At 54.3% G+C, this 12,075-nt stretch overlaps 1 protein-coding gene across 3 annotated transcripts in view; it reads right to left on the bottom strand.

Annotated features, from left to right (window-relative positions):
* Positions 1-574: 574 nt before the first annotated feature.
* The window catches only part of USP36 (ubiquitin specific peptidase 36), a 35,527-nt gene continuing 24,026 nt past the window's right edge, over positions 575-12,075 (bottom strand). For 2 of the 3 annotated variants that reach the window (XM_061174779.1, XM_061174781.1), the window contains 8 exons: positions 9,688-10,353; positions 8,961-9,091; positions 6,813-7,397; positions 6,210-6,403; positions 4,350-4,451; positions 3,516-3,631; positions 2,999-3,150; positions 575-2,764 (listed from right to left, as the gene is read on the bottom strand). In XM_061174779.1, the coding sequence (XP_061030762.1) occupies positions 3,019-3,150; positions 3,516-3,631; positions 4,350-4,451; positions 6,210-6,403; positions 6,813-7,397; positions 8,961-9,091; positions 9,688-10,353 (1,926 nt within the window). In that variant the 3' untranslated portion in view covers positions 575-2,764; positions 2,999-3,018. The remainder of the gene's footprint in view (positions 2,765-2,998; positions 3,151-3,515; positions 3,632-4,349; positions 4,452-6,209; positions 6,404-6,812; positions 7,398-8,960; positions 9,092-9,687; positions 10,354-12,075) is intronic. The other variant, XM_061174780.1, reaches the window with a different exon arrangement.

Below are 12,075 nucleotides of genomic sequence, written 5' to 3'. Positions count from 1 at the left end.
GCAGCAGCTGGGCGTGCCCACTCGGGTCAGGGGAGACTGAACGGGCACTGACCACGTCGCCGTGCCCTACCCACCGCTGCGCACAAGCCAGGCTCAGGAGGGGGTCCCCAAACCGGAAGCCTGGGTCGTCCCTGCCAACCGTGAGGAAAACTCAGTTTAGCAAAACCTATGATTTCTCCCTCATCTTTCCCTGCAGAAATCCAACCATTTGGTTCAAAAAATTTTCAAACAAACCTCAGTGGAATGATACTGTTTCCAAGTTTCAATCTGGTGCTCATTGAAAATCACCCTCAAAGCTCAGGGAGTCACTTCAAAGGATTTCTCCCTTCTTAAATTCAAATAAATGTATGTATTAAGACATTCAAATAAACCTCTTTATTTCCCCTTTATTCTTAACAAAGACCTGTTCCAAGCTTTGCTGCACAGACTGCTAAAGGCACCTGACTCCCACTCACAGACAGGTGACCAGAAAGTGCCTGAGGCCAACCTCACATGCGAACTGGGACAGCAGACTGGGGTCAGGGTGAACCCTTTAAAAGTCAAAGGGAAAAAAAACCAAAGACACAGGCAGGACTCACAAAAACTCGTTTTATTGCACCAAGATCTTGGCAACATCTGGGGCCCCTCAGCCCCTGGAGTGGAGGTGCAGGTCACGTGCCGTGGGCTCGACGCGCACACGGGGCCGAGGTGTGAGCAGGGCCCCAGCCAAGGGTCAGGGAGTGAGAGGACCGAGGACCACTGGGAGGGGTGACCCCCCAAACACGAAGTTAAATTAGACCCATGTTCTAAGTCAACAAAGTCTAAGACCGCCACTATAGAAGCTTTAGTTCTTTATACACGTACACCTAGGATCTGGACTCGTTTTCTGGGCCTATCCTTTCCCTCCCAGTTTGGCCGATGATTCTCCGTGGGATGGGAGGACTTGTCTACTTAACAGCGATACTTAAATGCTGCAGGGTCAGGCCAGTGCTCATCCCTGCCCAGGAGAAAACGGGTACGTTTTCCTCAGGAAAAGGCTTTATAATTATATAGTGGAGAAAGGAAGAGACTTGTTTGGAGAAGAGGGAGAGAGAGAAGGGAGATCAATTCTCTGCTAGCAAACAACTGAATTTTTCTTTTTTCAGCTACAGAACATGATAAAAATATGGTCGGAGAAATAGTTCACGCAGGAATGGATGTCAACATCTCAAGAGAGAAAAAAACCCTGCCCACGGAGGCACCTGCCTTCCCTCCTGAGATGACAAATGACAGAGCCACAGGGCACTGGGGTGGGCCCCTCAGCTTTGAGCAAGGTGTGGCTGACATGCAGGAATCGGTCCTCTGAAAAAGACAAAAAGGGTCCCGGGCCAGTCCAGGCAGAGCCCGGTTCCCATCTGCTGGGACCAGAGCAGCCTCAGCGCAGGCCACTGGTATTATTCTCCCCAACTTTTTAAAGAGAAATACAAAAACAGGAAGAAAAAAACATAAAGAATGACCCACATGAAAAAATTAACATAGCTCCCCGTATAAAAAATGTAACGCTTTTTCGATACCACCAGGATCCCCCAGGCCCCAGAACAAACAGCAGAGCAAAGGGCAAGGCTCCGTGAGGAACAAAGTGGGGGCCAGACAAGTGCATCGGGCCTCAGGCCGAGGAGACCACTCGAAGGACAGGACCAGGCATTGGTCCACTCCCACACGAAGTGATACCAAGAGGAGAGGAAGCGTGGACATGCGCTGAGGGATAATCTTCAGATTTACTTCCATACCTACCACTGGGACATGCGTCCTTTTTCTGGACAGTATCACCTCACTGAGGATTTCCCACATTTATTAAATTATAAGTTCGCAGGCACAGCTTGAACAAGATAAAAAAGTGATTGTGATCTTCTCGAGTAATACAATCATCTAAATTCAAAAAGCACTCACAAAATTGAGCAAACGAAGCCAGTATTTGCATATTAGGGAGAGGAAACGTATTGCTGATGGAAGCCACAGGCCTGGTGAAAAATAAATGTTTTATATCAAGTAGTAAAATAAACGGAGAATCTACCCCAAGACCACCACCTCAGTAAGGACTCCCGGGTTACTGCAGCTGCAAGGGAGGGTCCAGCAAAGCCACCTCGGAACACGTAGCAGCCTGAGAAGCAGATGTGTCGGCACACCTTTTCGGCCCCCAACCTGCCCCACTACAGCCACCTGCTCTCCAGAGAGGGTCTAGAGTTTCTTGCAAGAGAGAGATGCACTGGCAGGGCTGCCCGCCCCGCAATTCCACAAAAGGGAGAGGCAGCGGCGTGGGGCCGGCCCGGGGCGCCGCCGACTCTCTGAGGCTGGACAGGTAAGGCATACAGAGCCCCCACCTGAGGAAGCGGGAGGCGCAGGATGAGTTGGCAGCGCCAGCCGCCAGGAGTGTGGGACGGAGGGCCCGTGGAGAAGGGCAACTGGCTGCACGCCGTCATCTCTGGAGCTCGAGGTCACGCTGGGAAGGCGCAGCCGCCGTCCTCCCCGCCGTCCCCCGCAGCCCCAGGCCAGACGCCGCCGGCCAGCAGCACAGGGCGCTCAGGCCCATCCTGGGCCCCAGCTGCTGTGCCGCCCCCTGCTCTAAGAGTCCCCGTGTCCGTCACAGTGCGTGTTGTGTCACCAGAGGTCCTGATCCACAGAAGCCCGGGGCCTCTGCGGGCCGTCCCCCGTGGCAGGCCTGGAGCCGACAGAGCCAGCAAGTCCTCGGCAAGTGGCTTTTCAGTCCAGATAGACGGTCCCCGGGAAGGGACCGCGTCTCTGGAGGCTGTGAGGCAAAGAACATCATTCTTGAGGGAGAGAAATGAGACCCTAGGAGTCCCACCACCAGCCCTGGAGAGCGCGTCCCACACAGGCAACGACACTGACACGAGATGGAGCCTGGAAACAGCCTGGTCCTCAATCTGCGAGTGACCGGTGTGTGCACACCACACTCCACGCCGTACACACCACAGCCCATGAACGACTGCACACACACACACACACACACGCACAAACTGACCCATCTTGACAGCTGCAAATTCAGCGGCGATAGCTGAGACTGGAAGCCTTAGCTGGATGAGTCACAGACCAAAAGTTCCGTCTACTCTGAAGTTTCTGGAAGGCGTTTAAGTTTCTTTTCTTCTCTCTCTTGAAATTTTTCAATTTCTTTTCCTATGTCAAGAATCACAGTGTCACAATTCCCAAACAGGGCTCCCCCGGGTCCCGGTGGCTCCTTTCCAAGTGCTTACTACGTGCCAGCACGAGTCTCAACGTGCGACCTAAACGAACAGATTTACTCTCCACGTGACCCACAGAAGGTGTCCCCATGACCCCCACTTCACTGATGGAGGAGCAGGGGCAACTGGAGCACAGAGGCTTCCTGAACCCGGGCAGCGTGGCTCCAGTCTCGCCCTTGGCCACTCTGCAAGGCTGCTGCCCCTTCAAACAGCCCTGAAAATCCAAGTCCTCCCCAGCGCCCCCCGAGCTGAGCTACTCCGCGGTGCTCCGCCCCCACCAGGCGCCACCACGTGTCATACCTTCCCTCGGTCGAACTCTTCGTCCCAGTCGTCAATGACTGTGGCCATGCGGGCCAGCCTGCTGTCCTGAATGGCGTCCTGACTGACAGCTGACACCTCGCCGTCCCACGTCAAAACTGCAAGACAGACACTGGCATTGCGACCTGCGTGGGTCCCCAGCTGCCCTGTGGATTTACTTCAAGGGTGAAGTTTACAAACTAGGCTGGTCTACTCCTAATTATTCAAAAAGTTTTGAGTGCCACCTTTTGGTGAAAATGGATACACAGAGAAGGAAAAGGGGAGGAACAGAGTGGTCTCCGGTGTGTAGGCCAGTCAGTGATCCCGTCACTTAAAAGCAAACACTGTTAACCCCGAATATTTAGTTCTTTTTAAGCCCATGCCCTCATCTGAGAAACAAAGATCTTGCGTTCTTTCTCAGAGTCCGAATTAGAAAAATAACGTTCTAAATAAAAACTTACAGCATGAGTGCTGGATGAGTTTTTCGGTCTGTTGCCTACCCCGACTCTGGGATTCTAACGCTCTCCCTGGCTGGCCTGCCCTGCCCTGCCGTGCCCTGACCAAACGCGCCCACTCTGCCCTCTCCCCGGCTCCCAGAGCCCAGGGGGAAGCTGCTCTGGATCCCCACCGCAGACAAAACCCGCCTGCAGGGTTCTTGATCTGCATGCAGTGGCAGCAGGGTCAGAGAGGGTACAACAGACATGTACATTCCTCTTCCCGTCTTCGGAGCCAAGCAATTCCTATGCACAAGGCTCAACACAGGAGGTCTGTTTCAGGCCTCTCTACCTCCTCATAAGCCAACTGCAGAAGACAGAAGTCAAGTCTCAAAACCAGTACCTCTTCTCCCGTAAGCTTTATCAGATGAATATTTGAGCAATTCCTGGACCACATCGGATTCTCTCTCTCTGTCCCAGGATACAAGAGGAGCCTGTCCCAGCCCTGCAATCAGAATAACATTTACATACATTAAAAATAAACCACCGAGGAAACGCTCGTACACCTTTTACTTACAACAGAATTGCAGAACTTACTAATGACAAATTCTTTAAAGAATGTGTAAAAGCAAGCTCTTCCTGCCTGCCTGCCTGTGACAAGGGAGTTAACGATTATTCTTTCTCAAGAGAAGAGGTTATTGGTCCAAATCAACTCTGCAAAAGATGAAAACCTGAACACCGAAAACAAAGCAAAAAACCTACAGGCAGCAGTGAGCCCTCGGTCTGAAGGAGCAAGGGAGAGGAGCTCCCAATGGAGGCTCCTCGCCTGCAGGGAAGGGGCAGAAACCCGGAGCAGCGCGAACTGGAGAGACAAGGTGCCACCGCCGCCACCACCACCACCGCAGCTTCGCAGGGCAGCTCCCACCTCCCTGCCCCCAGAGAGCCTGGCCAGCAAGGACATCTGCACAGACAGCACTGACCGCCCCTCATCAGGGCTCTAGAAATGACGTCTGAGCTGCTCCTGGCCTCTGCCCAGTCCCCCTAACCACCCACAACTGTCAGAACAGACTCACCTCCCTAAACACAAGCCTGACCTCATCTCTCTGGTCCGCCAATTTGGCAATGACCTGGTGCCCTTCAGGCTCAGTGCTCTGAGCAGGACAGCGTCCACTGTCTGCCCCCAGCCTGTGCCCCCCACGCCCTCTCCAGCCGCTCCTCAGCACAGCTCGGGCCCGGTGGTCACACGGAGCCACCTGCAACCCGGGCTCTGGCCTCTTCAGGGTCACAAATGCCTGCCCCCATTTTGGGATCATGAGCAAACACACGGGGCGCTGGGCGTCCCTGCAGCCCCAGCACCTGCCCACCGTGCACTTCCTGCTCTGCACTGGGCAGAGAGCCTTGGGGCCCGGCAGCACCTCCCGCTTGGCTGACGTGCTCACAAAGTGACCCCGTCTGACGACAGCCGGTCTCTGCAGCCTTTTCTCCAATGACACACGGGCTGCCTGAAGTGGCCATTCCTCACTGCCTAGCAGTTAGTGCTTTTGCCGTGTAATGAATGGAATTCCGTGTTTATTCATGAATTCGTTTCTCCGGAGTTTGATAAACTACAAACCCATCCCCGGGAACCAGTGTGCCCCCAAAGCACAAAGAGCAGACCCCAGATGATCCGCCACCTGGGGGCCCCTTCCTGAGGTGCTGAGGACCTTCTCTCCCCTCATTTAACAGACACATTCCACCAGGAGAGCCTGGTGAAACGAGCCGGCCCACTACGGAAAAAGAGAAAACGAAACATGAACGAGGCGCTTGGTGGAGGCCTCAGCCTGGGCACGGCCAAAGCACACAGAACCCCAACAGCAAAAGGCCACACGATCTTCAGGAAGGCCGGCTACAAAGAGAGGCAGAGGGAGGTGAGCTTCTGAACCCAATGCTGCAAGTTCAACTGGCAAAGAAAAACGCCAGGCTGGGCGGCCCAGGAGTAATTCCAGTGGGAAGGTTTAGACGGGAACAGCCCTGAACCAGAAGAAACCCTGCGCTCACAGAACGTGTAAAGTTTACATGTACCCCATCCTTTCCTACGGGGTAGTTCGGGCTGAACGATCTGCCAGGTGAGGAGGCCCAAGTGGGCAGACAGCTGGCACGAGGGCAGAGGTAAGAGGTCTTCCAGCGGGCCCCTCCCAATGTACCGCACCTGCCTCTAGACGCACAGGGCAGGCTGGCTCCCACCCCCTGCTCCCCTGGCGTCCCCTCCCGGCCCAGTGCACACCTGTGGGGCCTCCGGGAGCCTGGCCATTCACAGCTGTCCCTGGCCTGCTCCCAGGGACTACAGAGCCTCTCTGGCCCTCAGGCTCATTCTCTTCTACTTCCTGTTGTGACTCCTGCTTCCTTTTTTTCTTTTTCTTTTTCCTTGGTGATGCTGCAATGGTCTCTGGCTGGACGACATCTGAAGAAGAGCAGCTCCTAGGAAGTCAGAGTTGACAGTCAGCTCCTAGCAAACTGAGGCCCAGATACCCCGTGAACTTTGGTGCATGTGCCTCAGCCCCGCAGAAGAGCCCCAGGAGACTCCACCTGAACCTGACCAGGACCTGCCCACGGCCACAGTCCAGAAAAGCACACAAGTGCGTTTTTAATCCGAGGCAAGTCCTACAAAGTGGACGACAGGACCCCAGCGCAGCCCGGCCCGGGTCATGTGACCTCCCAGCAACTACGGGGCTGGCCAGGTCCAGAATGCTGTTTCCACTCACCACCCGCCTGGGACACCTGACGATACAGTCACATCCCAGAGGGCCGGGCAGCGCCTGTATTTCCAGACAGCACCCACTGGGAGTGGACTGTGTGTGAGCGGCGGTGCAGGGCTCCTTGCTCTCACCCATGCCGAGGTGGGTCCCGGCGGAGGCAGTCTTCTCCGCCAAGGCCCTCAGCTCCCTTCCTCCTCCTCTTCCTGCGTCTCACGCGGTGGCCGTCGCTCCCGCATCCCACGGGCCAGCCGTTCCCTGGCTGCTGTCCACCCTCTTCCTCCGGTCTGCCCGCCGGCGGCTCCGCCCGACCCTCCTTCCTGTGCGCAGGGCTCCAGGGCGGCCCCGGCGTGCGCCCCGCCTGCAGAGGGGAGGTGTCCGTGTCCCCCGTGTGCTTCCTCTTCCTCCTCCTCCTCTTCCTAGGAGGCCCTGGAGGGGCCGCCACAGCCGTGCAGGTCTCTGAGCCCTGGCCCTGGGTCTCTCCCACGCGGGTCTTCTTCCTCTTCTTACAGAGACCCTGGGGGGGCTCGCTGGCCTCTGGCAGCTGGTGTGAGGGGGCCCGGAAGCCCCCGTTGACCTGAGGCAGGGGCGCAGAGGCGGGCGAGTGGCTCTGTGGGTCTGATGTCCCGAGAGGTGGGGGGCTACTGGACAGTGACGGGGCGTGGGGGCCAAGGGGGGGCTTCAGATGGCTGGATGGTCTGGGAGCAGGTGACACAGCCCTGTAGGGACAGTCAGGTAGTGAGGACAGGCTGAGCTCTCCCTGCCTGCCCTCCCTCGGCCCCTTCCCTCTCAGGTCAGGAATTTATAAGACTTTCGCCTGTAAACCTCAGATATATGTACATTTCAGCGAACGTTAGAAAATACACGCTAACAAATTCAAATCTTAAGATCAAAGTTAATAAAAATCGTTACATATCTCTTAGTTTCTTGTCACCAAGCAGTTCAAAGTACTTTTGCAAACCCTAATGTTTCAGATTCTCAATACAAAGGTGTTGGGAGGAAACCTCCACTAAGCAATAAATGTCCAGCCTCCGCAAGTATCAGGTGTCTGAGCACAGGCGGTAAGTCTTATAAGAAAGGCGGCTATAAGCCTACGCGTCTTCCACTATTACCCTTCGAGGATTTTCCTCTGAAACTTGGGGTTCAGGAAAATCAGGGAAACGACTTTCCAGTCAGATGATACAGCACGACAAGTAAAGGACAGGATCTAGAGCAAATCAAGTGAGACTCTGGGATCTCCTCCTGCCAGCTACGTGACCTTGGAAAGGTCAACTTTCCACTCTGGGCCACAATTTTCTCATCTGTGAATGAGTGACAATAATACCCGTCTCCAAGGGTTGTTAATTAAACAGGACTGTCTCAACATCGTCTAAACTAGAACAAACTCTGGTGGCAACATACAAACTGCACTACTACTCTGCGTTTTCTGGAATTAAAAAAAAAGTTATATGTCAAAGAAACAAAGAAAAAATACCCAGTAAATGTCTTGGACATTTAAGGACCTAGCACGTGCAAAATCCCCGTGCCAGGACTGAGAGCGGGAGGGGGGCTGGACGAAGGGAACAGCGGGGGCCCCGAACGAGGAGGGCAGGGAGGGCACGTCGGCGCCGCGGCAACGCCAAGCCCGCCCAAAACACCCCATGGCCTCGCCCCATCTTCCTTCCTTCCTTCCTCCCTCCCCAGCTGCCAAAGGCCTTGATAGATAGCCCCTCAGCCCTCAAACAAGCCGTTTATCGGTAATTCTGGGCCTTTGGCCCTGGACTCACAAAGGAACACGAGCACCCCTGTACGGAGCGGGCCAGGAGGCGACAGCCCAAATCTCCGGAGGGGCATCTCCGCAGGAGCCTGAAAAGCTCCCAAAGAACCTCGCCTCCTGCAGCAGCCTCCGCAGCGCACGGGGGGCACCTGAGCCCACTCGGGAGGCCCTCAGGGCCAGGGTGACAGACCCCACCCCACCCGAGATAAGCCAGGGAGCGCGGCTGGGAGACACAACCAGCGCACAGGACCCTGAGCTCACGCAGGGTCTGTTCAAACGCCACCCCCCCTCTTCCACTTTAGGGTCCTGTCATGGGGCTGGGGGGCCATAGGCAGATCAGCTCACAGCACACCCATCACCAAGAGCACGTGGCAGACGACGGAAGATGAAGACAGAGTAAAAAAGCCAGGGCCTGAGAGACCAAGCCGCCTCTGCCCTGCCGAAGCCCCTTCGGCAGGAGGACAGAGGAGACACCGGGCAGACCTGTGTGCTGTCCCCACGGGGGAGGAGCGGCCGCCCCGCTTACCGGATTGTACTGACAGGCCAGGTGGAGGCGACGACGGGGTGAGTGGGTTTCCGGGGGGAGGTGAGGTCGGAGGATGGAGAGAGGGGAGGTGGACGGAGGTCATTGCCGGTTGCCCTCCGCAGGGTGCTGGCCTGCAGTTATTGACATAAATAAAAACTTGGTGCTCTAAAAAAGGTTGCCGTGAGTGAAGAGAAAGAGTAAAAATAAAATAAAAATAAAATAAAAAATAAAAGAGCCCAGAAAGAAGGATGAGAGGACAGAAGAACAAAAAAGGGGGCGTGAGGGGTGAGAGAATGGTAGAAGAAGAATCAGAAGTGTTTTTGGTTAGAAACAAAAAGGAAAAAACGAAGGAAGTTTAAACAAAAATCTCAGTACGACAATTACATCACGGAGCTTCGAGGTGCACACAGAGGTGCCAGCCAGCCCGTGTCCCGTGCGTCCCCGTGCTCAGAGCTCCCTGCCGGGGCCCATTCCCCAAGGCTCCCTTAGGACATCTGTCCACAGATGGAGACAGAGGATGGCTGTGTGGCCCTGACCCTCCATTGGCCACCGGCCTCATCCAATGACAGAGATGCCACAACCTGCCCAAGCCTGGACAGCCCTCCGCCACCTAGGGAAGCCCAACGTCTCGGCTCCTCGGGCGGCCAAATGCCCCCGTGCTGCCGTCCCACCCCCCAAACTAAAATCGAACCCGCTCCTCAAGCCCGACACCCTCCCACACACCCACCTTCCTGGCAGAAAGGGCCAACTTTTTGGCCGGCGGAGGAGACATGGCGTTGGCAGGCTCGGGGGTGGCGCTGCTCAGGTCGGGGCACTTGGCCTTCACCAGCTCAGCGTCCTCTCGGGCCAGCAGCACCTTGGCGGGGCCGGCAGAGTGGGTTCCCTGAGAATCGCTAAGAGGGGCGGCTCCACTCTGGGGGGCCTGGGGGGGCCTGGTGGGGCCACCGCCAGCAGGGTGCTCAGGGCTGGAGCCCCTCCTCTCGGCGGCGGGGCCCTCATCACCCACCTTGGGCCCGAGCCCGTTGGTGGTCCTGGCGGCCGGGGGCCGAGGTGAGGTAGAGAGGGTGGCCCTGCCGTCCCAGGAGCCGGGCCTGCGGCCCTCACACCTGCTGCCGCCTGGCTCGCCAGTGCCGGGGGTCCCCGGGGAGGTTTTGAGTGGTGGGGAGAAGTGCTGCAGGGGAGCTGGTTTCTTGACTTTCTTTCCAGGCTCATCCAGAACGGTTGGTGCGTGGGTAGGCGTTTTGCAGAGTTTGGGGGAAGGGGACCCCAGGGGTGGCTTGGGAGGAGCGTATCCATTCTGAGACTTCAGTCCCGACACAGAGCCATTCCTGGCAACGGGCACCCCGAGCTCTTCAGGGGTCTGAGGCTTCTTCATTGTCACAGGGTCTGGTCTCTAAAGGGGAGCAAAGCAGAGGAGGCGGTCAAAGCCGGAGGGAGCATAGCCAGCTGGCCGGGCCCCCACAGGGAGGCAGCAGGCAGGGGCTCTGAGGAGCAACTCTAGACAAATTATTTATACGGACACACGATACAGATACTGCTATTCTTTTCAGCATCTTTTGAGTTGTGCACATATGGGTGTGCCTCTTTATAATTAACTTTACTATGAAAGCAATACATTTTCATCAAGATTTGAGAAATACAAAAAAGTATAAAGGGAAAACATTTACCAAGTTCCATCACCTAAACATAACCCTCCATTAATAGGCTGGTGTCTTCTCCCTTTGGTCTTTTCTTCTGACACAGGTGCACAGGAGCATCTCAGTTTCACCACATGCCATTATCACCTTCATACTCTGGCCCATCAACAAAGGTCTTTAATGTTTGACTAGCGACCATCTCATTGCATGAAGAGTTTATCAACTAGACTGGCTCCAGGTCTCCTTGACATAACCACTAAGGTGCTAAGTGCCCCATCCTTCTCCATAGCACCATTACAACTGGGTCTACGCCACTCACTCACCGAAATGCTCCCCGAGGCCTGCGTCGGTGCTGTTTACCATGACACGCCACCTCCACCCCCAACCAGGTCAGGGTCTTAGAGACTATGTGCTGAAGGAATGGTCAAAAGACTGAATCTTCTTCTGTACTTAGTACTCCACGCTAATTTTTTAGAAATGGAATTACTAGGCTGTTAATATTTTCATAAATTAGGATGCATACTGCCACACTGCATTTACTGTACTCTTGCCGGCAACAATTTTTTCCCAAAATACTTGCTAATTTGATACTATTTTGAATCACTTAAACATCCATATCCTCTGCACAGGCAACAGAGTGATTTTAAGTCACTTAGGTCATTATTTCTTTATTAGCATTCTTCCTAAAAGGAATACATCTTCCCACTGCGCTGCAAAACCTGTTCACTTGTTGAGCATTTAAGTACATGGAACTTATACAATGTTACTTAAGAGTAAAATAACTTTTGTGCAGCTGCAGTGTATTTGCAAAGTTATTTTCATGATGAAAACACGCAGGGTCAGTGAAGAGGCCTTGCGGTGGCCTGACCAGGGGGTGGGGGTGGGGGGGCCGTGCTCGCCCTCAGGCACCCCCATGCCTGTCGCTGTTCCTCTGAGCAGCACCCGAGGCTTCCGGCTTTCCTGCTCTGGCCACAGTGACCATCACCTTTGCAACCAGGTCATGGCTTGTCATTGCTATGTCAACTCCAATGCTTCTATTTCAGCTTCTATTTTCTTGAATGTTGGAAAGGAAACAGATTTGCGTAAATGACTAAAACCCCTGTAGACATGTGAAGGCCCCGGCAGCCTGCGTTTGGATTTGATCTTCAGACTGAAGGGAAACGATCACAGAAGTAGTCAAAAGAGAGGGCCGTTCTATTTTTGAATTATGAATTATGTTATAAGGAAACTGCTATTATCTTGTTAATAAAACTGAGTTCTTTACTTTTTTTAGTACAAAATTTCAAATACATACAAAAATAACTTCAAGGGTATTCCTTAATTGTTAACACTTTACCACATTAGCTTTCTTGCTCTCTCTCCTTCTGTATATATATGTGTGTATGTACGTACATATATATTTTCCTAACTACAGGAGTTAAATTTTAGACACGACGTCCTTTTACCTCCATATACACCCACGAGTATTCCTAAAAACA

This window comes from Eubalaena glacialis, chromosome 19, assembly GCF_028564815.1.
Source record: "Eubalaena glacialis isolate mEubGla1 chromosome 19, mEubGla1.1.hap2.+ XY, whole genome shotgun sequence".
Lineage (NCBI taxonomy): Eukaryota > Metazoa > Chordata > Mammalia > Artiodactyla > Balaenidae > Eubalaena > Eubalaena glacialis.
This window is presented reverse-complemented; position numbering and strand designations above follow the sequence as displayed.